The sequence below is a fragment of the Cetorhinus maximus genome, chromosome X (assembly GCF_964194155.1).
Source record: "Cetorhinus maximus chromosome X, sCetMax3.hap1.1, whole genome shotgun sequence".
Lineage (NCBI taxonomy): Eukaryota > Metazoa > Chordata > Chondrichthyes > Lamniformes > Cetorhinidae > Cetorhinus > Cetorhinus maximus.
The window spans coordinates 4,078,944-4,104,071 of record NC_135917.1 but is presented as its reverse complement, the minus strand read 5'-3'; the positions used below and the strand labels follow the sequence as shown (position 1 = coordinate 4,104,071).

Sequence of the window (25,128 nt, the reverse complement as noted above, 5' to 3'; positions counted from 1 at the left end):
TGTCAGGAAGGCCCAAAGCACTTCCTATAGACTGAATGACTTTGATGTGCAGTTAGTATTATTAGATAGGCAAGATAGAACAGCTCCATTTCCCATAATAAATTTAATTCTACTAACCTTGCAAAGGTTATGAAAATGAACTCCCACGTCTTTTGGGGGACCGTTCCACGGGCACCAGCCACAAACACATAAAAAAGAACTTGAATTTATAGAAAATCAAAATACTGCAGATGCTGGAGATCTGAAACAAAAACAGAAAATGCTGGAAAAACTCAGCAGGTCTGGCAACATCTGTGGAGACAGAAACAGAGTTAACGTTTCGAGTCCGTATGATCCTTCTTCAGACTTCTTATAGCGTGTGGAACTGTAAGAATCCCAACGTGTATATTGACCAGTGAAGGTAGGCTTCTGGTAGACCATGGTAGAGAATCCCCTGGCAGATTTCTCAACTAGTACCTCAAGGAAAGGGAGTTTATTTGACTGCTCCATTTCAAAAGGTGAATTTGAGCACAGGATGAAGTCCATTAAGACATGCAAGGAAATGATTAAATGCTGCTACAGATTTAAATATAGCAAACGTATCATCCACATATTGGAAATATGCGAGGGGCAGGAGGTTAGGTGTCATTCCATTGAAGACCTGTTTCTCATGGAACCCAACACAGATGTTTGCGAGAGCTGGGCCTAGAGGGGATCCCATGGCAACACCATCTATTTGGGCATACATGGTGTCATTAAAACTGAACTCAACTGCTCGAGTTCTCTGAGAAGAACAGGAAACGTGGAAGCACAACAGGAATTGAATAAAGAGGTCAGATCCAATCAGATCCAAGGCTGTACAGACCAAGAGTAAATCAATCATTTTGCCTTATCTGAGGAACAGGAAGCAACATGATTAGGGGCTCCTTGGACTGCTGTTCTCGTCGCATTCTGAGATCCACACTCAGTGCCATGCGCCGCCATATGAACACACTCGACCTCTCCCTCCAGCAGCACCGCCGCACCCTTTTTCTAAGCTGCGCGTGCCCCCAGTTTTATTTTATTCTTCGTTTCATCCGACGCCTCAACAAGAAACTTTGTCTCTTTCTTTCAGGTGCAAAGGAACGCAAGCTCCAACAAGTCATCGACACCAACACCCATCCAGGACCCTCCACCCCTGCCTGTCCCTCTGTCCCCATCCCGTCTTCCAATCCCAGCCCCGGCTGTGTATTCACTATACCCCCTGACCTTCCCCTCTCCGACGCTGAACGTTCAGTGCTCAGCAAAGGACTTAGTTTCATACCCTTACGCCCTCATCTCAATGAATTTCGGGCTCAGCACAATGCTGAACTCTTCTTCCGCCGCCTTCGTCTCCGTGCTCACTTCTTTGGGCAGGAGTCCTCTCCCCGTTCAACGGATCCTTTTACCCACCTCCAATATTCTCCCTCCACCTGGACCCCTCCCTCTGGATTCTTACCTTCTCTTGATCTTTTCATTGAAAACTGTCGGCATGACATTAGTCATCTCAATTTCTCTGCTCCTCTCACCCACTCTAACCTGTCTCTCTCTGAACTTGCTGCACTCCGTTCTCTCAGGTCCAACCCTGACATTGTCATCAAACCTGCTGACAAGGGTGGTGCTGTTGTTGTCTGGCGCACTGACCTCTACCTCGCAGAGGCTGAGCGTCAACTCGCAGACACTTCCTCCTACCTCCTCCTGGACCATGACCCCACCACTGAACATCAAGCCATTGTTTCCAGGACTGTGACTGACCTCATCTCCTCTGGAGATCTTCCTTCCACAGCTTCAAACCTGATGATCTCCCAACCTCAGATGGCCCGCTTCTACCTCCTACCCAAAATCCACAAACAGGACTGTCCCGGCAGACCGATCGTGTCAGCCTGTTCCTGCCCCACGGAACTCATTTCTTGCTATCTTGACTCCATTCTCTCTCCCCTTGTCCAGTCCCTTCCTGCCTATTTCCATGATTCCTCTGACACCCTACATCATATCAACAATTTCCAGTTCCCCGGCCCCAACCGCCTCCTCTTCACCATGGACGTCTAATTCCTCTACACCTCCATCCCCCACCGGGATGGTCTGAGGGCTCTCAGCTTCTTCCTCGAACAGAGGCCCGAACAATCCCCATCCACCACTACTCTCCTCCGTCTGGCTGAACTTGTTCTCACACTGAACAATTTCTCCTTAAACTCCTCTCACTTCCTCCAAATAAAAGGTGTGGCTATGGGTACCCGCATGGGCCCCAGTTATGCCTGTCTCTTTATGGGGTACGTGGAACATTCCTTGTTCCAGTCCTACTCCGGCCCCCTCCCACAACTCTTTCTCCGGTACATCGATGATTGCTTCGGTGCGACTTCATGCTCTCATCTGGACCTGGAAAAATTTATTAATTTTGCTTCCAATTTCCATCATTTTCACATGGTCCATCTCTGGCTCTTCCCTTCCCTTCCTTGACCTCTTTGTCTCAATTTCTGATAATAGACTGTCCACTAATATCCATTACAAGCCTACCGACTCCCACAGTTACCTCGACTACAGCTCCTCACATCCCGCTTCCTGTAAGGACTCCATCCCATTCTCTCAGTTCCTTCGCCTCCATTGCATCTGTTCTGACGATGCCACTTTCAAAAACAGTTCCTCTGACATGTCTTCCTTCTTCCTTAACCGAGGCTTTCCACCGACGGTAGTTGACAGGGCCCTCAACCGTGTCCGGCCCATCTCCCGCGCATCCGCCCTCACGCCTTCTCCTCCCTCCCAGAAACATGATAGGGTCCCCCTTGTCCTCACTTATCACCCCACCAGCCTCCAGATTCAAAGGATCATCCTCCGCCATTTCTACCAACTCCAGCATGATGCCACCACCAAACACATCTTCCCTTCACCCCCCCTGGCGGCATTCCGCAGGGATCGTTCCCTCCGGGACACCCTGGTCCACTCCTCCATCACCCCCTACACCTCAAACCCCTCCCACGGCACCTTCCCATGCAACCGCAGAAGGTGCAACACCTGCCCCTTTACTTCCCCTCTCCTCACCGTCCAAGGGCCCAAACACTCCTTTCAAGTGAAGCAGCATTTCACTTGCACTTCCCTCAATTTAGTCTACTGCATTCGTTGCTCCCAATGCGGTTTCCTCTACATTGGAGAGACCAAACGTAGACTGGGTGACCGCTTTGCAGAACACCTTTGGTCTGTCCGCAAGCATGACCCAGACCTCCCTGTCGCTTGCCATTTCAACACTCCACCCTGCTCTCATGCCCACATGTCCATCCTTGGCCTGCTGCAATGTTCCAGTGAAGCTCAACACAAACTGGAGGAACAGCACCTCATCTTCCGACTGGGCACTTTACAGCCTTCCGGACTGAATATTGGTTCAACAATTTTAGGTCATGAACTCTCTCCTCCATCCCCACCCCCTTTCCGATCCCCCCTATTTTTCCCAATAATTTATATAGATTTTTCTTTTCCCACCTATTTCCATTATTTTTAAATGTATTTCCATCCATTGTTTTATCTCTGCCTTTTAGCCTATTTCAATTCCTTCACCCCACCCCACCCCCACTAGGACTATCTGTACCTTTCTTGTCCTGCTTTCTACCCTTAATTAGCACATTCCTTAGATAATATTATCACCTTCAACACCTCTTTGTCCTTCTGTCTATGACATCTTTTGGTTATCTCCACCTATCACTGGCCCTCTATCCAGCTCTACTTGTCCCACCTCCCCCTTAAACCAGCTTATATTTCACCTCTCTTCTATTTTTACTTAGTTCTGTTGAAGAGTCATACGGACTCGAAACGTTAACTGTGTTCCTCTCTGCAGATGCTGCCAGACCTGCTGAGTTTTTCCAGGTATTTTTGTTTTTGTTTTGGATTTCCAGCATCCGCAGTTTTTTGCTTTTATGATTAGGGGCTAATTGGATTGCTACCTCAAAAGAAAACTCGGACATGATGGGCCGAAAGGCTTCCTATGTTCTATGATTCCATAATTAGCGGTTTAGGCTAACCAGGTAATATTAACAGGAATACCCATCCTGGCTGCAACTCTATGACACCCCCTGTGTTACCACTTTTGAATCAGATAATTCATTTATTTTTGCAAGTTGCAGAGAAATTTCTAAGAGGCAAAAAATCTGGATTGTAAAACAAAATGTCATTTTTTTAAGTCTGATGATGTGGAACCATTGGTTATTAAATATTTTGAAGTCTTTTTATCATCACCCAAACAAATCTCAGAATGTGTCTGGGTGTTGCATGAGAATAGGTTCAGTGATGTCCCCACAGTTGAATCACCCATTAACAGTCAATCTAGGCTGCCACAAGAGTCAAACAGATACTAAAGGACTGCTGGCTACCAAAGAACTGTACCCCAGCACCTAACAGAGGGTGGAAGTTGTGAAAAGGAAGGGGAAAAAAAGTGGATCTGAATATTCAGGGTTTGGAACTTGCCACACAAATGAGAAAAGTGCCTTTATAACAAGTCAAAATATGGGGCCTGTGTCTTTTTCAAGGCCACAATAGAGACACCAGTAAGCTGCTATACAAAGCAGAATGTCAGAATAACATAGAAGTACGAAATGACCATTTCTACCATAGAAATTAACTATAGCTTGTCCTAAAATTAAGAGCAAGAAAAGACCATTGGCTTAATCCATCCTGACATTGATCCCCTTAACCTCTGTTTCTGATCAGCTATTCTGACTCTATCCTGAATCTTCTGCCAATTGTGTTTCCACTCACCAGACTCAGGAACCTGTACATTTCCTTCCTGAAAAAATTCCCAAATCCAACATTCATTGTGTCCAATGCCTCTTTGTCCAAGGCATTTACAACTCTGACTGAATTAATTATCTTTCATTAAAGTTTGACTATCCTTGTACACACAAGGAAAAAGATTAGAATTTATTAGAGCTAAAGTCCAGGGTGATTTTTATTTTATAAACCTGGCCTCGCCATTGGATTGAGGAATTATTCCAATTCAAGTGTCGAGGGCTCACTACATTTTGTAAACTAATCCAGCACTTTGGAAAAATCAACAATTTTTAAAAATTATTTGTTTATGGGATGAGAATGTCACTGGCAAAGCCAGCATTTATTGTCCATCCCTAATTACCTTTGAGAAGGTGATGGTGAGCTGCCTTCTTGAACCACTGCAGTCCATGTGGTGTAGGTACACCCACAATGCTGTTAAGGAGGAAGTTCCAGGATGTTGACCCAGTGACAGTGAAGGAATGGAGATATATTTCCAAGTCAGGATGCTGTGTGGCTTGGAGGGGAATATCTGATACTAACAGAAGAAATTAAAATTTCTGATCTCAATAATGTTGACCATTGAAGTCCAGTTAATTGTACATCTTTTTAATATAGTGACTTTTTTGTACTCATCAAAACAAGGAGTGCTGGGAATTAAATTCTTTGTCATTTAGGCATTCAGTATAGTATCAAACACTCCTGGGTCAGGTACAGCACGGGGTTAGATACAGAGTAAAGCTCCCTCTACACTGTCCCCATCAAACACTCCCAGGACAGGTACAGCACGGGGTTAGATACAGAATAAAGCTCCCTCTACACCGTCCCCATCAAACATTCCCAGGACAGGTACAGCACGGGGTTAGATACAGAGTAAAGCTCTCTCTACACCGTCCCCATCAAACACTCCCAGGACAGGTACAGCACGGGGTTAGATACAGAGTAAAGCTCCCTCTACACCGTCCCCATCAAACACTCCCAGCACAGGTACAGCACGGGGTTAGATACAGAGTAAAGCTCCCTCTACACTGTCCCCATCAAACACTCCCAGGACAGGTACAGCACTGGGTTAGATACAGAGTAAAGCTCCCTCTACACCGTCCCCATCAAACACTCCCAGGACAGGTACAGCACGGGGTTAGATACAGAGTAAATCTCCCTCTACACTGTCCCCATCAAACACTCCCAGGACAGGTACAGCACAGGGTTAGATACAGAGTAAAGCTCCCTCTACACCGTCCCCATCAAACACTCCCAGGACAGGTACAGCACGGGGTTAGATACAGAGTAAATCTCCCTCTACACTGTCCCCATCAAACACTCCCAGGACAGATACAGCACGGGGTTAGATGCAGAGTAAAGCTCCCTCTACACCGTCCCCATCAAACACTCCCAGGACAGGTACAGCACGGGGTTAGATACAGAGTAAAGCTCCCTCTACACCGTCCCCATCAAACACTCCCAGGACAGGTACAGCACGGGGTTAGATACAGAGTAAAGCTCCCTCTACACTGTCCCCATCAAACACTCCCAGGACAGGTACAGCACGGGGTTAGATACAGAGTAAAGCTCCCTCTACACCGTCCCCATCAAACACTCCCAGGACAGGTACAGCACGGGGTTAGATACAGAGTAAAGCTCCCTCTACACTGTCCCCATCAAACACTCCCAGGACAGGTACAACACAGGGTTAGATACAGAGTAAAGCTCCCTCTACACCGTCCCCATCAAACACTCCCAGGACAGGTACAGCACGGGGTTAGATACAGAGTAAAGCTCCCTCTACACCGTCCCCATCAAACACTCCCAGGACAGGTACAGCACGGGGTTAGATACAGAGTAAAGCTCCCTCTACACTGTCCCCATCAAACACTCCCAGGACAGGTACAGCACGGGGTTAGATACAGAGTAAAGCTCCCTCTACACCGTCCCCATCAAACACTCCCAGGACAGGTACAGCACGGGGTTAGATACAGAGTAAATCTCCCTCTACACTGTCCCCATCAAACACTCCCAGGACAGGTACAGCACAGGGTTAGATACAGAGTAAAGCTCCCTCTACACCGTCCCCATCAAACACTCCCAGGACAGGTACAGCACGGGGTTAGATACAGAGTAAATCTCCCTCTACACTGTCCCCATCAAACACTCCCAGGACAGGTACAGCACAGGGTTAGATGCAGAGTAAAGCTCCCTCTACACCGTCCCCATCAAACACTCCCAGGACAGGTACAGCACGGGGTTAGATACAGAGTAAAGCTCCCTCTACACCGTCCCCATCAAACACTCCCAGGACAGGTACAGCACGGGGTTAGATACAGAGTAAAGCTCCCTCTACACTGTCCCCATCAAACACTCCCAGGACAGGTACAGCACGGGGTTAGATACAGAGTAAAGCTCCCTCTACACTGTCCCCATCAAACACTCCCAGGACAGGTACAGCACGGGGTTAGATACAGAGTAAAGCTCCCTCTACACTGTCCCCATCAAACACTCCCAGGACAGGTACAACACAGGGTTAGATACAGAGTAAAGCTCCCTCTACACCGTCCCCATCAAACACTCCCAGGACAGGTACAGCACGGGGTTAGATACAGAGTAAAGCTCCCTCTACACCGTCCCCATCAAACACTCCCAGGACAGGTACAGCACGGGGTTAGATACAGAGTAAAGCTCCCTCTACACTGTCCCCATCAAACACTCCCAGGACAGGTACAGCACGGGGTTAGATACAGAGTAAAGCTCCCTCTACACTGTCCCCATCAAACACTCCCAGGACAGATACAGCACGGGGTTAGATACAGAGTAAAGCTCCCTCTACACTGTCCCCATCAGACACTCCTAGGACAGGTACAGCACAGGGTTAGATACAGAGTAAAGCTCCCTCTACACTGTCCCCATCAAACACTCCTAGGACAGGTACAGCACGGGGTTAGGTACAGAATAAAGCTCCCTCTACACTGTCCCCATCAGACACTCCCAGGACAGGTACAGCACGGGGTTAGATACAGAGTAAAGCTCCCTCTACACTGTCCCCATCAAACACTCCCAGGACAGGTACAGCACGGGGTTAGATACAGAGTAAAACTCCCTCTACACCGTCCTCATCAAACACTCCCAGGACAGGTACAGCACAGGGTTAGATACAGAGTAAAACTCCCTCTACACCGTCCCCAGCAAACACTCCCAGGACAGGTACAGCACGGGGTTAGATACAGAGTAAAGCTCCCTCTACACAGTCCCCATCAAACACTCCCAGGACAGGGACAGCACGGGGTTAGATACAGAGTAAAGCTCTCTCTACACTGTCCCCATCAAACACTCCCAGGACAGGTACAGCACAGGGTTAGATACAGAGTAAAGCTCCCTCTACACTGTCCCCATCAAACACTCCCAGGGCAGGTACAGCATGGGGTTAGATACAGAGTAAAACTCCCTCTACACTGTCCCCAACAAACACTCGCAGGACAGGTACAGCATGGGGTTAGATACAGAGTAAAACTCCCTCTACTCTGCACTCAACACACCTCATTCCCAATCTCAGAAGAGCACCCTCTACTGGTATGGTATGCTCTGCCTGAGGGCAGATCCTTGGCCCATTGTCTGCTGATACCCACAAACATATGAACTAGGAGCAGGAGTTGGCCACTCAGCCCTTCAAGCCTGCTCCGCCATTCAATAAGATCATGGTTCATCTGATTGTAAACTCCTGCCTACCCTCGATAACCTTTCACCCCTTTGTTAATCAAGAATCAATCTAGTTCTGCCTTAAAAATATTCAAAGACCCTGCTTCCACTGCTTTTTGAAGAGAGTTCCAAAGACTCACAACCTTCTGAGAGAAAAAATTTCTCCTCATCACTGTCTTAAATGAGCGACCCCTTATTTTTAAACAGTGACCCCTAGTTCTAGATTTTCCCACAAGAGTAAACATCCTCTCCACATCCACCCTGTCAAGACCCCACAGGATCTTAAAGGTTTCAATCAAATTACCTCTTACTCTTCTAAACTCCAGTGGATACAAGTCTAAACTGTGCAACCTTTCCTCATAAGACAACCCCCCCATTCCTGGTATTAACCTAGTAAACCTTCTCTGAACTGCTCCTAATGCATTTACATCTTTCCTTAAACAAGGAGCCCAATACTGTACATAGTACTCCAGATGTTGTCTCACCAGTGCCCTGTACAACTGAAACATAACCTCCCTATTTTTGTATTCAATTCCCCTCGCAACAAATGATTATCGTTCCATTAGCTTTCCTAATTACTTGCTGTACCTGCATACTAGCCTTTTGTGATACATGCACCTCAGAGCTCTGCAATCTCTCACCATTTAGATAATATGCTTCTCTTTTATTCTTCACATTTGATTTCACATTTTCACATTTGCCCATGTTATACTCCATTTGCCAGGTCTTTGGCCACTCACTTAACCTATCTATGTCATTCTGTAGCCTCCTTACGTCCCCCTCACAACTTACTTTCTGATCTATCTTTGTGTCATCAGCAAATTTAGCAACCATACCATCTGTCCCTTCACCAAGTCATTTATATAAATTGTAAAAAGTTGAGGCCCCAGCACTGATCCCTGTGGCACACCACTTGTTACATCCCGCCAACCAGAAAATGACCCATTTATGGCTACCCTCTGTTTCCTGTTAGCTAGCCATTCTTCTGTCCATGCCAATATATTATCCCCTCCACCATGAGCTTTTATTTTCTGCAATAACTTTTGATGTGGCACCTTATCAAATGTCTTCTGGAAATCTAAGTACAGTATATCCAACGGTTCCCCTTTATCAACAGCACGTGTGACTCCTTCAAAGAACGGCAATAAATTGGTTAAATATGATTTCCCTTTCACAAAACCATGTTGACTCTGCCTGATTGCCTTAAACTTTTCTAAGTGCCCTGCTGTAACATCTTTTATAATAGCTTCTAACATTTTCCCTCATCAGCGAAAACAGATGCAAAATACCTGTTTAATTCACCTGCCTACTCTTCGTTATTAATTCCCCAGACTCACTTTCTATAGGACCGATGCTCACTTTGTTAACTCTTTTCTTATGAGCCATTTTCTTGGCAGTGCTTTGTCAGTGGTGGTTTACCAGTGCCTTCCACTCTCAGGGGCAGAGTGAGGAGGCAGGTCCCACATCCACTTTGACCAGAATGGGAATTGAACCTGCACTATTGGTATTATTCTAGACCACACACTAGCCATCTAGCCAACTGAGTTAACCAACCCACACCCTCTATTGCAACAGGGTGATATTTATATTCCACATCAACTGTAAGAAAGAAAACCTTGCATTTATAGGACCTCAGGACATCTCAAAATATGAGATAGTCAATGAAGTAGTTTTGAATGTGTAGTCATAGTTGTGATCGAGGAACCACAGGAGCACCCGCTCAGTATTGTAGTGGAGTGTCAGCATAGATTACATACTTAAGCTTCTAAAGTATGACTTGAATCCACTACTTACTGAATCAGAAGCATGAATGTTACACACTGAGCCACAGCTGAACAAATGGACTGAGGGTGTCAGCCTAGTTTTTATGCTCAAGTCCCTGAAGTGGGACAATTGGTCACAAACTGAACACAGACTGAGGATTGAACAAGGGAACTCTCTGTGGTCTGTCTGTCTCAATGCTACACTGGGGTGGTGTTTACCAACTGCTCATTCAGAGATTCCTAGAAAGTATTATTTACTCTATGCATATAGTTTAATAACCCCCTTCACAGATAATGCTGCCATCAGTATTTTTTTATTCATTTCCAAGTCAGGATGGTGAGTGACTTGGAGGGGAACTTCCAGGTGGTGGTGTTCCCATCTATTTGCTGCCCTTGTCCTTTTAGGTGGTAGTGGTTGTGGGTTTGGAAGGTGTTGTCTAAGGAGCCTTGGTAAATTCCTGCAGTGCATATTGTAGATGGTACACACTGCTGCTACTGTGCATCGGTGGTGGAGGGAGCGAATGTTTGTGGATGCGGTGCCAATCAAGCAGACTGCTTTGTCCTGGACGGTGTCCAGCTTCTTGAGTGTTGTTGGAGCTGCACTCATCCAGGCTAGTGGGGAGTATTCCATCACATTCCTGACTTGTGCCTTGTGGTGGACAGGCTTTGGGGAGTCAGGAGGTGAGTTACTCATTGCAGGATTCCCAGCCTCTGACCTGCTCTTGTAGCCACAGTATTTATATGGCTAGTCCAGTTCAGTTTCTGGTCAATGGTAACCCCCAGGATGTTGATAGTGGGGGATTCAGTGATGGTAATGCCATTGAATGTCAAGCAGCGATGGATGGATTCTCTCTTGTTGGAGATGGTCATTGCCTGACACTTGTGTGGCATGACTGTTACTTGCCACACAAGTAACCTTCGTGCCACCTTGTATACTGTGTAGTTGACAGAAACACCATCTGTCAGGCACATAAAGGTACATTGCCATTATGCTCCAGTGTTGTGCAAAACATTTTTCTTTACTATCACCCAATTTTGTCCTTTTTGGCTCAGTGTTATTTTTTCTCTAACGATATACTTCTGTGAATCATCTTGGGACATTTCTCTATGTTCAGGCATCAGCTGTGCATTGCTGTAATGTCGGAGGTGCTGCCTTTCAGATGGGATATTAAACCGAGGCCCTGTCTTCCCTCTCAGGTGGAGAAAGATCCCACGCCCACTATTTAAAGATTAGGGGAGATTTTTAAAAATTAATTCTCAGGATACGGGAACCACTGGCAAGGCCATCGTTTATTGTCTATCCCTAATTGCTCTGGAGAAGGTGGTGGTGAGCCGCCTTCTTAAATACAACTGAGTGGCTTGCTAGGCCATTCTAGAGGGCAGTTCATTGCTTTGGGTCTGGAGTCACATGTAGGCCAGACCAGGTTAGGATGATTTCCTTCCCTAAAGGCCATTCACGAACAAGATGGGTGTATATGACTTCATGATCAGCATTAGTGAGACTAGCTTTTTATCGCAAGTTTTATTTAATTAACTGCCATGGTAGAATTTGAATACATTTCCAGTCCATTAGTCCAGAAACATAACTGGCATGTTATATCATACCCTGAGTGCTCTTTTGTGTCCCGAACAACATTTAACCCTCAACCAATGTCATTAAAAATGATGATCTGATCATTTATTTCATTGCTGTTTGTGGAGCTGGCTGTTCACAAAATTGCTGGCGTGTATCCTACATTACAATAGCATTGGCACTTCAGAAGAACTTTCAGTGGCTGAAAAGGTCTTTGGGATGTTCTGAGGTTGTGAAAAACACTATATAAAATGCAAGACTTTCTTTCTTCAAAATGAAGTTTATAAATGCAAGTTGTTCGAACACAGAAGAGACTGTAGCCACTCAATAGGTAACATAGAAACCATCGCGTAGACCATGTTCAGTGTTAAAATATCTTTTGCTTTATAATAGTTAAAAGAAATTAAAATAAAACTGTGAAAACTGTTTAGAAAACCATATTCTGTAGACCCCATAGCATACCTGACGGCAGCATTCAAATCCAATTTCTGCAGCAATTTCTACTTGTTGTCCAGGAGCTGAGCCACTTAAAAAATGCTCCCCGGTAACTGGCTAATTTTCATGGTTGAATAAACCTCAGAAACACCTTTCACTGTTGAGCCGTTATAAAAATACATAATGAGCTTGGAAATGACCATAAATACTGGACTGGCACCATCAAGTGGCTAGAAATGACAATGCAAGAAATATAAACAAAAAGTGCTGGAAATGCTCAGCAGGTCAGGCAGCATCTGTGGAGAGAGAAACAGAGTTAACGTTTCAGTTTGATGACTTTTCACCTGATGAAAGGTCATCAACCTGAAACCCCATAATGTTAGGCATGCCCCGCCTTCAACGCCCTGCTTCTCATTCGTATCCTGTGCAAGTTTCTCTTGCAACAAGATTGCGTGATTATGATGAAGACTAGCACTCAACAGCTGTCTTCCAGGTGGCATTGGTCAACTGATGCAAGAGATCTGGTGGCACTAACATGTTAAAGCTGAGGAAGGGGCTTTACAGTTGTGCATGCAAATAATTACTGTATGGGGATATGGTGACGTTTACTACTAGGCATATGTTACCAGAATGCATTGTGAAAGATTAGTTGTACGGCTTGTACAAGTTGTACTTTGAGGGTTAAGATGGTGCTGGTGCCCAAGGAAGAAAAAGAAGTGGTTAATTGTTACCTGGACTGCCCTGATCAGATCATAGAACTTTTTGCAGTACTGGTCTGCCAGTGAGAGTTTGCACTCAGTACAGGTGACACCTCCCTCCACATGGTTCAAGGAATTATTTGCAATTACTTGCACCCGTCAGAGACCCAATAGTCTCTCTCCTCCGATGAATCTCATGGAGGATTTGGGAGGTCAGTCTCACTGAAAGTGTCCCCTTGTTGGCCAACTCTGGCAGATCCTCCAGGGGAAGGCATTCTTGAAAAATGGGACAAAAATCACATGCACCTTCTCACACACATTAGTGCAGCTTTCTGACAGTTAACTTGTCTATGTACCTGTTGGTATACCGGCTTGATGTTGTGATCTTCGTTTGGTTGTGTATTTTTTAAAAGGATGCACTTTGGGTTCCAATCATCTTAGCACAAGAATCCCATTTAGCACAAGTGAACCAGCAATGGATATTTAAATAGACTGACCCAGCACATTTTAGCAGATTCAATCAACATCATAAAAGCAGATTATCTGGTCATTATCACATTGCTGTTTGTGAGTTTGCCGTGTGCAAATTGGCTGTTGCGTTTCCTACATTACACCAGTGATTACACTTCAAAAAGTATTTCATTGGCTGTGAAGCAATTTGGGACATCCCGTGGTCATGAAAAGCGCTATATTAATGCAAGTCTTTTTATTCAGCTCAATACAGATGGCTGCAAGTCCTGACATATTGGTACAAATCTAGCACAACTCAACACATATAATTTCAGGACCTCTATATCTTTAATCAACAAGGCTGATCCTTCCTATTATGACGAGGTTTCAGGATCTGTTTTGGTATTAACGTTCCCTGTTTTTTTTAAGTCTGTGATAGGTTGCAAGAACGGAGAACAATCTTCCTATGTGATTAGAGCATAGGGTTGCAAACCCTCAAGGATTGGCCCGGAGTCTTACATCCTTACATAAAAGTAAGGATATTATGCTTCAGTTATACAGGACATTGGTGAGACCACAACTTGAACACCATGTACAGTTTTGGTCTCCTTATTTAAGGATATAAATGTGTTGGAGGCCGTTTAGAAGAGGTTTATCAGATCGATACTTGGAATGAGTGGGTTGTCTTATGAGGAAAGTTTGGACAGACTGGGCTCATTTCCACTGGAGTTTAGAAGAGTGAGGGGTGACTTGATTGAAGTATATAAGATCCTGAACGGTCTTGACAAGGGGGATGTGGAAAGTATGTTTCCTCTTGTGGGTGAGTCCAGAACTGAAGGGCACTGTTTTAAAATTAGGGGTTGACCTTTTAGGACAGAGATGAGGAGAAATGTTTTCTCTCAGAGGGTTGTGCGACTTTGGAACACTCTGCCTCAGAAGGTGGTGGAGGCGGGGTCATTGAATATTTCTAAGGTGGAGGTAGATAAGATTCTTGTTGGGCAACGGAATCAAAGGTTATCGGGGGTAGATGGGAATGTGGAATTTAAAACAAAGATCCGCCATGATCTTATTGAATGGCAGAGCAGACTCAAGGGGCTGAATGGCCTACTTCTGCTCCTATTTCATAAGTTAGTCTCCAGGAATTGAAGATCAATCTTCAGGAGCCTGCTGTGTGCTACCCTGGAGAAAAATCATCAGGACATGAAAAAAGTTTTTTTTGTCATTTTCTTTGACCATTTCTCTTTACCAGATATAAAAATGTTGAAAATGGGGAGAAAAAAAGGTTGTTTGGCTGAGTCAAGCATCATCCAATTTGGTAATAAGTCTCCTTGCTTTCCAAGTGGCGTAGGCAGGCCGTACGTCACAAGGATGGATGTGTTGACTGACTAATGGCTGGAGCGTGGGGGGAAGTCATGTGATGAAACCTCCAGGGATACATTTAATCACAGTTGGCAACCCTGACAGTGCATTGGGTAACACAAAAGCGTAATGCTTGTTTAATAAAATATATTTTTGAAATAATATACCAATATTATACATGTATTCAGAAAGATAGTGAAACCATGAAAGTCTGTCTGTACTAGACACAAATGTTTATGGGATGGAGTGCTGATCCATCTGATGCAGGCATGATGGGCTGAATGGCCTCTTTCTGTGCTTTATTATTCAATGGGGAGAATTTTCCCATCAGCGTACAGGGTGCGTAAAATGACACACGGTGACGTCGGGCGTGTGTCCCAACATCATCGTGCATCATTCTGATCTTTCGTTTGGCGGGTACGTACCCGCCAAGCTGTCAAAGGCCTGTTAAGGCCATTAATGAACCAATTTAGGCAATTGACAGGGCTGCCCTAATTGGTTCATTAATGGCCTTAACAGGCCTTTGACGGGGAGATTTTTGCACTCTTGCGTGAAGGAGCGCAGGGCCCGACTCTCCCTCCTCCTCCCGCCCGCACAGGTTGCGCTGAGCGCTACTGGGCGCACGTCACGGTGGGCGGGCCTTAATTGGCCCGTCCATGTAAAATGGCGGTGTGCAGCCAATCGCGGGCGGCGATCAGCTCCACGCCTGTCCGCACCCGCTCCCGACCGACAGGCAGAAGATTCTGCCCTATAATTCTAGGTTTCCAAATAATCGGGAGCATTTAAGGACAGACACAGTGTGCGCAGTTCTGAAGAAGAGTCATATTCGACTCCAAACATTAACTGTTTCTTTATCCACAGATGCCGCCAGACCTGCTGACTATTTCCAGCATTTTGTTTTTATTCCAAAAATGGATTACACTGGGTTGTCCCAGTGTCATCAACAGAACCAATTTTACACATGCCCTTTTTATTTTACATATAAAAGGCACAACTATTAAAAGAACTTAACCATAAAATAAACTTGCAACAAAACAAAATGAAACTAAATTATCTTATTTCTGGTGTCTACAACACTTCTGTGACTGGAGGGCACTGCAGGAATGGAAGTGATGGACTCAAGGGACCATTCCAGCATTTTCAGCTTTAATTATTGAAAGAGTAACAACTGTGATGAAATTACAAAACCTTTATTCTGGTAATAGCGAATTACAATATATTAAAAATGATATATACTGGTAACAAGTTTGAAGTGCTCAAGGCATGTCCCCTAGCAGTTTAGCTGAAGAGTGACATGCCTCGAGAAATTTCCAGATTGGAGCATCCAACTAACAATGGACATTGAAGTCCAAATTACAAACTTGGTAAGAAATGTCATAGCCTGTATCACTTGAAAGGAAGACCAAACTCCCTCCTCTTTTGTTGGCTCACACAAGAAATGCAGACACCAGATTCCTTCTCCCATCCAACTTCTTGGATCAGACTTCTAAATTTTTAGCTTTCAGCACAGAGACAATTCAGTCAACAAAATATTTTTAATTTTCTACATAACGATTAAAAAATGGGCAAATGCAAATCCCATGAATAGTTTAAAAAACACTAAACAGAGCTCATCCCCAGACTCAAAATTTGATGACAATATCAAAGCCATACTCAAGCCTATTATTTTGGCAAACTTGGTCAGATGAGGCCATTGGTTGGTCTCCCAAAGGGCACAAATCACAGAAACATGTCACCAAGGAAACCAAAATGTGCAACATTCGTAAATTAAAGCAGTTCATAGGTTTAATTTTAATCTGCATGAAGTATTTAAATAACTATCCAATTTACATCTGAACAGGGTTTGTTTGTAAATATAAATTTACATTCAATTGTTTACCAATTTTCTGCTTTTTAAAATATCGCAGGCCTAGGGTCTGAAGTGGATTTAGTTACTACAGTGTGGGGTGGGTTAGTGCCTTGGACCAAGGCTCTAGGGAATAGCTGGGAAAGACTTTACAATGGAACAGGAGGCATAGTTCACTGAAGCAACACCTATTTCTAGCCCAAGGACACCAAGGCCAATTGTAGCACCACCACCACCACCACCGAACTCAATGCAGACTAAGGATTGAATCAGGGACTTGCCTCCTGTGTGTTGCTCGGTTCCACACCAAGCTGTATACTGTTACCTACTAAGTCACTGAAAGAGCCCCCAAAGTCTCAAACACTTTGCATATTTAGGTCAATGATCTCAATCTATTTTTCCTCAGGGGTCTGCAGACGGAAAGGATGAAGGTCTGGGATGAGCAGCATTTCTGTTAGTGCTGCTGCATCCCACATTTACCCAAGTAATAGACATTGTGGAATTACATGAATAATCATTCACCAGAATTCCTGCTATTTTGAAGCATCTAGTGCATTTTGAAGAAATCACAAGGTGGTGCCATGGTGATATAAACCAAGTGGCATGACAGTTTCTTCATTGGGTTACCCAATTACCTGCTGGGTTTGATTTGCTTAGAGAGAACCCGACTCTCTTTTTTGTTGACCATTTGGCCCACATTATCCAGTCCATGAGCTACTGGAAACCATTATCAACAAAGCACAGCAGAAGCCATACTCATAATTGCTTAATACGTTTTGGTTGTGAAAGATGCTTGTCCCCCAAAGCAAACTACCAATTGCAGGCCAACTAATCTCAAAATGCTTAACCTTCTACCAATGTAGAGTAAATTGGCCACAACATAAGCCCAGAGTAAAAGGGTAGCTACAATGCATTCACATAGTCGGGCACTGGTTAATTTCCAATAAGGGTTCGGATGAGCTTGTGTGGACAACAATATTTATATCCAGTCTCAAAACATTGTAAAACATCCCTTCATAGATCCAAGGTTAGAATTACATACATAAGATTAAAACATCAAAAAAAACAGTTCAAAAATGCACATTGCCATTAATCTTGAAGTGAGAGTATTCATTCATCATCACCTGCAGTTCTAATTCAGCTTTTGTGGAATTGTAGATTCAACTAAAATGCAGGCAACCTGAATTAAAAACTACTCACTCCAAAAGTTTCAAACAATTTTAGTTCCCAAGCGTCAGCTTGTGCATTTTCTTCATGCAGGTCAATAGCCTCCTTGTTTTCTCTGCTTAGTGCTCATGCTTTCCCTCCAGTACTGTTCAGTTATGTTAGACCCATATTTGTCTCTTGGAATTGTGCCACCATGTCAACTGGGGTTGTGACTCAGAATAACAGGAAACAAATGAATTGGATTCACCATCAGAACCTACAGCACAAGCTATCCCGCAACCATCAGCATCTGGTGCATGACTGAATGACAGTAGTCATGCTTCTTGTGGGAAGAGACAAAAAGCCTCAATGCTAGGTTATTAGGCGGACTTAATTATCATGCATTTATCTAAAGTGACCTTCCCAACTAGCCACAAGAAACTACCTACTCCAATTAGAAAATAAATCAGCTAGGTGAATGTCCAATTGGTCTAATTGTACTGTTACAAATTATTATTGATGCTTTCTCTGGTGATCTTTATTCCTCTTTTGACCAATTTCCTCCCACCTCGTTTCCTTATCTTGTGTTCACCAGAAATCTGCACATACACTCACAGCAGAGATGGCTGGATAGTGACCAAGAACAGGAGCCTGGGCCGATTTTGCTTTCTCCCTTCATAGCCCAGTGTCGCTGTGGCCAATTATATTGTCTTCACTGACTGAGATTCGCTAATTTAGCACCAGAGTTCTTTGTGGCTCAACGTCACCAATGGGCAATGAATTTCTTCACTGAGCTATTATCCTATTACTTTTAAAATTTTCTATCCTGCTCTCCCATCATCAACTCTCACTTTGAGCTCATTCAGGGGGTTTCTGCTACCTTGCCTAAAAGGCCATGCTTCACATGTCAGCCTGGACAATGAGTGCTAGCTGACCATCCAACTACAGGGAGTATCACATCTATGTCATCACCTATCCATACATGGATACTGCCAGCAAAGATCACTGGATAGCAACCAGGAAGTGGAACCATGAGCTATCTTCCTCTCCCTAACCCAGCCAATTGTAGCACCTTTATCTTAGTCCTGGCTGAAATCAGTAGATACTGAGGATCAAACTAGGACCTTTCTGGTTTGTATGGCTCAGAGTTGGAGATTTGCATCTCTGAGTCATTGGGACATTTCTTTGATAGAAATGTAATTTTCATTTGGATGAAGGGATCTCACTAGGGTTTTATTAGTGTTGTTCTGGTTGATTGGTGACAATCACAGCTTCCTGTAGGAATGGAAAAATAAAGCACAAGTGCACACTTATTGTGGCTCTCTGTATTGTAATGAGTTGATATGATAAATCGGAAGCTTTCCAATCGAATTAGGCAGGATGGTCCCACGAGGAAGGCCAACTGGAGACCATCCATTTATCTAAGAAATATGAAAAATTCTTTGATAGAAAGTTAAGTCTCAAATGTTTGCGAAAATCATATGGAACTTGTTAAATAAAAGCTCTGGAGATGTGAATGACCAACACATGGATCTTTGGCACTTCTGGGAATAAAGACTGGACAGACAGTATGAATAGACACTGCCTCATCAGTTCCTACAAGTGACTCTTCAGGCTTTCCAGACCAGCGATTGATCGGCTGAAGTTTAAGCTCGAAGGTGAGGGATGGGTGTGGTCACATCTTGGAAGAAAGGGTGGGACAGGGCGCTCTTCGCTGAGATCCGCTTGCTTGGATCATACTGAAGCATTTGCTGCAGGAAAGATGAATCAAAGTGAGTCAGTTAAATTCAGCAAGAACTTACAAAATATAAGGCAAAAGAGATTAAGACGGAGAGATTTAAAAAAAGTGAAGCACTGATTATATTGTAGAATGAGCAACGACAACTTATATTTATATAGCAGCTTTAACTAATAAAATGCCTGAAGGTGCTTCACAGGAACATTGTAAAACAAAATTTGACACTGAGCCACATAAGGAGATATTAGATCAGATGACCAAAAGCTTGGTCAAAGGTTTTAGGGAGTGTCTTAAAGGAGGAAAATGAGGTAGAGAGGTGGCAAGATGTAAGGAGGAAATTTTAGAGCTTAGGGCCCAGGCAACTGAAGGGATGGCCACCAATGGTGGAGCGATTAAAATCAGGGATGCTCAAGAGGTCAGAATTAAAGGAGTCTTTATCAAGTCTTTATAGAGGCTACCATCTTGTTTCAATGACATATCGCCCCACACCCACCCCATATTTGTACTAGAGCCAAGTGTAAATTATATCCAGGTTTTCATAACTTGTGGACACTGGTATTTAGGTAGAAGTAGAGAAAATTTTTGTTTTCTCCAAGCTATGCTCCCACTTTTTCTGAGGAGGCTCTGGTTTCAAAGTTAAAGTTAGAAGAGTGAGATTTGCCAGGGGACTTAGGACTCTATTAAATAAATATAACTACATTGGCTTCTTTATTTCAAACCAGTCCAGAGCTATAGATGAACGTTTTAAAAATTCCCTTCCCAATTTTCTCACATTCCCAGACTTAAGGGTGGCATTCCACAGACTAATCATCTGATCACTCTGCAGTTTACTAAATCTATTTACATGACATGCTGCTTGCACTCGCATCTCATTACTCACCGCTAACAGATCTCTGCCAACCTCATCCAGAGGCGGGACCACTTTACCAAGATCCTGCTGAATCCACCTTGGGAATGTGGGCTTGTAATCAGGCATGGAGGTTACTCCTGGCCAGACCGATTCATCTGGCGTTCCAAGTGTGCGGAAAATGCGAAACAGCTGATCAATCTCAGAGTCTCCAGGGAATAAAGCTCTCCTAGTGATCTGAGACAAACAAAAGCAAAACCAGAATTGGTTTTGTTGGTTTAGTAAACTACATTATTGTCTCACAACAGCCATTATAGCTGTGCTGCCCTGGACTTTCACATTTAAGTATCCTGTCTACATCTGGAGCATCAGGTAGATGGGAACTCCAGTTTCCACTCCTCTCCTTCTGACCTGAAGTTGCTGACTCTTGCTGTGGCAGTTTTACAAGGACCAGTCACTCTCTGGTATGTTATCCAAGTGACCATGCTTCATACAAGTGTCTAGACAGCAGCGTTGGCAGAGCATTTAAACATACAGAGTGGCAGGAATCAAAGCTGAGCTGGCCTCTGTCCACGCTGCATAAGAATGTGTTGAAGCAGAAGTCAGGGACACTAAGGTCAATCACACCGCCACCCCCCCACCAACCCTCTGCTGCCCTGGCAGAGATCAGTGCAATCAGCACAGACCAAAAATTGTGCCCGGGGCCTTCTTGGTATGGCAATGCATTTACCCACTGAGCCACCAGAAGCAGCCCAGTACAGTATTAATAGGCAGCCAATTACTGTTGTAGGTTGAAAGACGCAGAATCTCCCGTCTATAGACATGGTGGTGGGGCGGGGGTGCTGTCAACATCCATCTTTAAAGTGAAAGTTTTACCCTTAGGGCTCTTTTTAAAAAGAAACTTTTTTTTTGGAAAGAAAACAATTAACACCTCCACTTCTATGTCCTTTTTCATTTTGGCAATGGGTGATAACATCCAGATACCGACTTGGAAAGGTTAGTAAATCTGACACATCCATGGTCCCACCAACGTGCTTTTATTCTCCTGCCAAATTAAGGTATGGTCACACATTCTATATTATGCAGATAGCTTGCAGACGAACGAAATATGGTTTCTCTGCAACCTGCACACAATAATCTGGTTATACAATGGTTACAGATTGAGCTCAATCAGTTTGAATATTTCATTGACAACGAACTCTTCCTCCCCCCAACCCCCCCACCTCTCCAATCACCTCAGTGTGAAGCACACAATTGCTGCTCCACCAGACTGCTTATGATTCACACAAAATACAGTGGGTATACTATACAGTAAAAAAGCAAAAGTATGTGTAGAATGGAGAACAAGAATTTCTATCCTAAGGCAACTAGGTCAGCAAGTTTCATTGCATCATGAGCCCAGCACACTGGAATCATGCACCACATCTAAACAAAGCAGCCATTTGAAAGCAGATTTCAGAGGAGCTCTGTTTATTCTACTCCTTGTACAATGAACACTACCATAAGATATTACATGAATGGAACAACAGTCTACAACCTAAATTTTCCCTCCCTCACTGTGCGTGCAAAAGGGTCATCTGTGGTGGCACAGGGTTAGGAAGAAGGCGTCACTCTTGTGCAGAGATATGTTTCCTTACTGGGTTAGAGTTTTACAGACACCAGGCATTCTCCATTACCTTGCCCAAGTGACCATTAGTCATATGCGAATCAAGACAGCAAGCGTTGGAAGGCTATTCAACTGCGGGGCATATTATAGCCAACTTTGTCCGCTGTGATATTCACACTTCTTCCCTTCCAGTCACTAGACAATGGCAAGGGGCAAGATGCCATCTGATTTTGCTCTCCCTAACTTAGGGGTGCCGAGGCCAATGATGGCTCCTAAAATCCTTCAAATCTTAGGTTTCTGATATGTTGAGAGATTTTAGATCACAATCTCCATCTTGAATTATCCCATCAATAAAACTACTCGACTAGAACAGCACAACTCAAGAGCAGAGCTATTCAAAAAAATCAGACACATCTGGAACGATAGTAAAAACTGGGATAGACGTCCCCTCTCCCCTATTCATACAAGATGATCCTTCAACTTAGTGATTTAGAATGGAGCTAAATGAACATCTCTGATCACCTCATCTGCATGAAGCAAGGAGTTTAACAGCATGACTCAAGTAACAAGGTGGTCATTCTGGTATACTCTAGAATAAACTGTGTGCGGATCTGACTACCACACGGAGTAGTTGAGGCAAACAACATAAATGCGCTTAAAGGAGAAGCTACATGAGGGAGAAAGAAAAAGGAGGATATGCTGTTTGGGTTAAATTAAGTAAGGTGGGCGGAGGCTCATGTGGAGCATAAACACCAGTAAAGACCTATTGAGCTAAATGGCCTGTTATTGTGCTGTAGAGACTACGGGCGGGATTTTCCGGCCACGCCAGCCGCTGGGATTGTCTGGCCCCCACCGAAAGTCAATGGATTTTTGGTTGGGCCGCTGAATCTCCCGTGGCAGGTCCGGCCACAACAGGGCCAGAAAATTCCGGCCTATGTAATTTTCCTATGAAGAGAGCTGAAGTTAGTACTGCAAAAAAAAAAAAAAATGCATCAACATGGTGGCACATCAGCCAGAATGGTACACCCATGCACAGCAAGCTCCCAAGCAGAGGTTTGATGTTTCCAGAGAAGGAGAAGCAACAATGGTAGAGGGCTAGGAGCAGCTCATCTGTCTGTCCTGTCTGCTGACAAATGGGGGCAGTAGGGAAGGAAGTTGTGGGGGGGGGAAAAAAAGCACCCAATGGTCTTTCAGTGAAATAATAAAATGAAAATCAAATGCAAGATGTTGAAGTGCTTTTATGAAATGTTAAAACTAATGAGAAATGGCTCAGTGGATATGAGGCGATGGTTTGAATATTTCTTCATATTCACAGCCTTCCCCCTCGCCACCCACACCAAAGTCATGCACCATATCATGCCCTACTCTCTCTGCCCCAAGACAAAACTTGATGAGACTGATCACACACACATTTGGGCAGGGAGAGAGGCTGGGAGATCATCTGAGTGCTAATGATAGTGATCAAAGGCACTGAAATACTTCTTTGAGAACACAGGACTTCAAACAGACATCTTTGTGTCCAATCCCGCCACACTCCAGGCAATCTGGCATAGGTTCATCAGATGAAAAGATGCTTTGCCTCCTCCCTTCACCACATGGCTATCTCACTTTCTATATTTAAGTAAAGATTGCGCATTTAATGGAACTTTCATTGGAGCCTTTAACAGCCGTCTGTGTTCCGTTGCCTTCCATTACAATTCTCAATGACTCCGAGTAGAAATAATGGTCTTTGCTTGGATGAGTCACAAATGAGTCAAAAGAAGACCCTAACCAGCAAATTTTTAAAAATCAACAACAAAGAAACAGCCACCTTGGTGAGCAAACTAAAATCTTTTCAGGAGTTATTATTTGCAACCCTCAAACATCCTTCTGTTCCTTTCTCTCTCATGTATTTATCTAGCTTCCCCTTAAACACATTTACACCATTCACCTCAACCACTTCCCACCCATACATTACTAAAAGCAGCTTCCAGGTCCTTACAACACCTTTGTGGATCTATGGCACTGTTGGGAACAGGAGTTTCACTGGTTCACAATATGGGGTGCAATGGTAAAAATAGACCCATATGCCTGCAGTTGGCTGCACAATTGTGTAGTGTAAAAGTGCCTTAAGTAGATTCTCAAATCTCTTCAAAGACCACTGATACAGGAGATCATTCATTACATTAAGCATCTAAAGCCAGGGACAACAGTGCAATTCATTCGATATTCAAATGGTTAAGGCATTGCCTGTCTATAAAGATGGGCTTTTCGCTGTCTGTATGCTTCTTGAACTTTGTTTCCTCTAGAACTTACTAAGTTTAAGATCATGTAAAAGATACACAACCACAGAACCTGACAATTTCTCCAAATTGAGGAGCTAAGGAGTATGCAAAAAAAAAAATCATCGTATGTCCTTACAGCATTCATCATCAGGACTGTGTTAAATTAAAGATGGGATCAATCTTTTCTTGCTCCTCTTAATTTGGGACCAGTGCTCGAATGTCCACCTCAATGGGCATTCACACCAGATTTTCTCCAGTTTATGTGAGGACTTATGACTTTTGGCAAGTAGGAGGGAAGAATAGGTGTGACAGTGAGGTGGGCAGGGAGGGCAACAAGAGTCCCACTTCGGATTGCATTTCAACGTTTCCATATTGCCAGAGCTTAAAACCAAGCTGACAAACACCCTTTAGCCCTTGCCCAGAACATACATCCTGAGGAAGGAAAGGGTGTTTGGAGTGGGGGGGGGGGGTGACGGAAAAGGATTTTTTTTTAAAAAGGGAGTGCATCTTTGACGTATTTCTCAGTTTAATCATTATCTCATCACAGAGCTGCACTAACTTTAGAATCTGTTACCATTTCTGCGAAGATGCAGCCCAGACTCCAGATATCTACTGCAGTGGAGTAATATTTACACCCCAAGAGGATCTCAGGGGCACGATACCACAATGTGACAACCTGCAAAAAAAAGAAAAAGATTTCAAACTCATATTCCTCCTCCTTTTCTGACATGTCTTTGGAAGATTTAATCCATACAGTGATCTTTATCAGTAATTCAGTCCCTGACAATGGAGAAAATAATGTTTGAAGGTGCATCTTCAGTGATGGAATTGCAGAGAATTCCACATTGAGGCAATCTACATTCTGTAGGAAAGTACAGATTCACTTGCTTGCTTTTTGTTTAACTAATAGTTTCCCCCTCGGTCTCAGATTTCTCCCAATTCTCCAGGATCCACTCCAGGCTCTACCCAT

At 44.0% G+C, this 25,128-nt stretch overlaps 1 protein-coding gene across 3 annotated transcripts in view; it reads right to left on the bottom strand.

Annotated features, from left to right (window-relative positions):
* cdk2 (cyclin dependent kinase 2) overlaps positions 1-25,128 on the bottom strand; it is a 434,240-nt gene that overhangs the window by 392,568 nt on the left and 16,544 nt on the right. Inside the window, exons 5-7 of one of the 3 annotated variants that reach the window (XR_013574133.1) lie at positions 24,718-24,834; positions 20,322-20,525; positions 16,791-19,454 (exon numbers count right to left, since the gene is read on the bottom strand). Coding sequence is in view for 2 of the 3 variants with exons in the window: in XM_078534579.1 (XP_078390705.1) it covers positions 19,350-19,454; positions 20,322-20,525; positions 24,718-24,834 (426 nt within the window). In the remaining variant the exon portion in view is untranslated. Of the gene's footprint in view, positions 1-14,282; positions 19,455-20,321; positions 20,526-24,717; positions 24,835-25,128 lie in introns of those variants that run through there. The other 2 variants (XM_078534579.1, XM_078534580.1) reach the window with 2 other exon arrangements.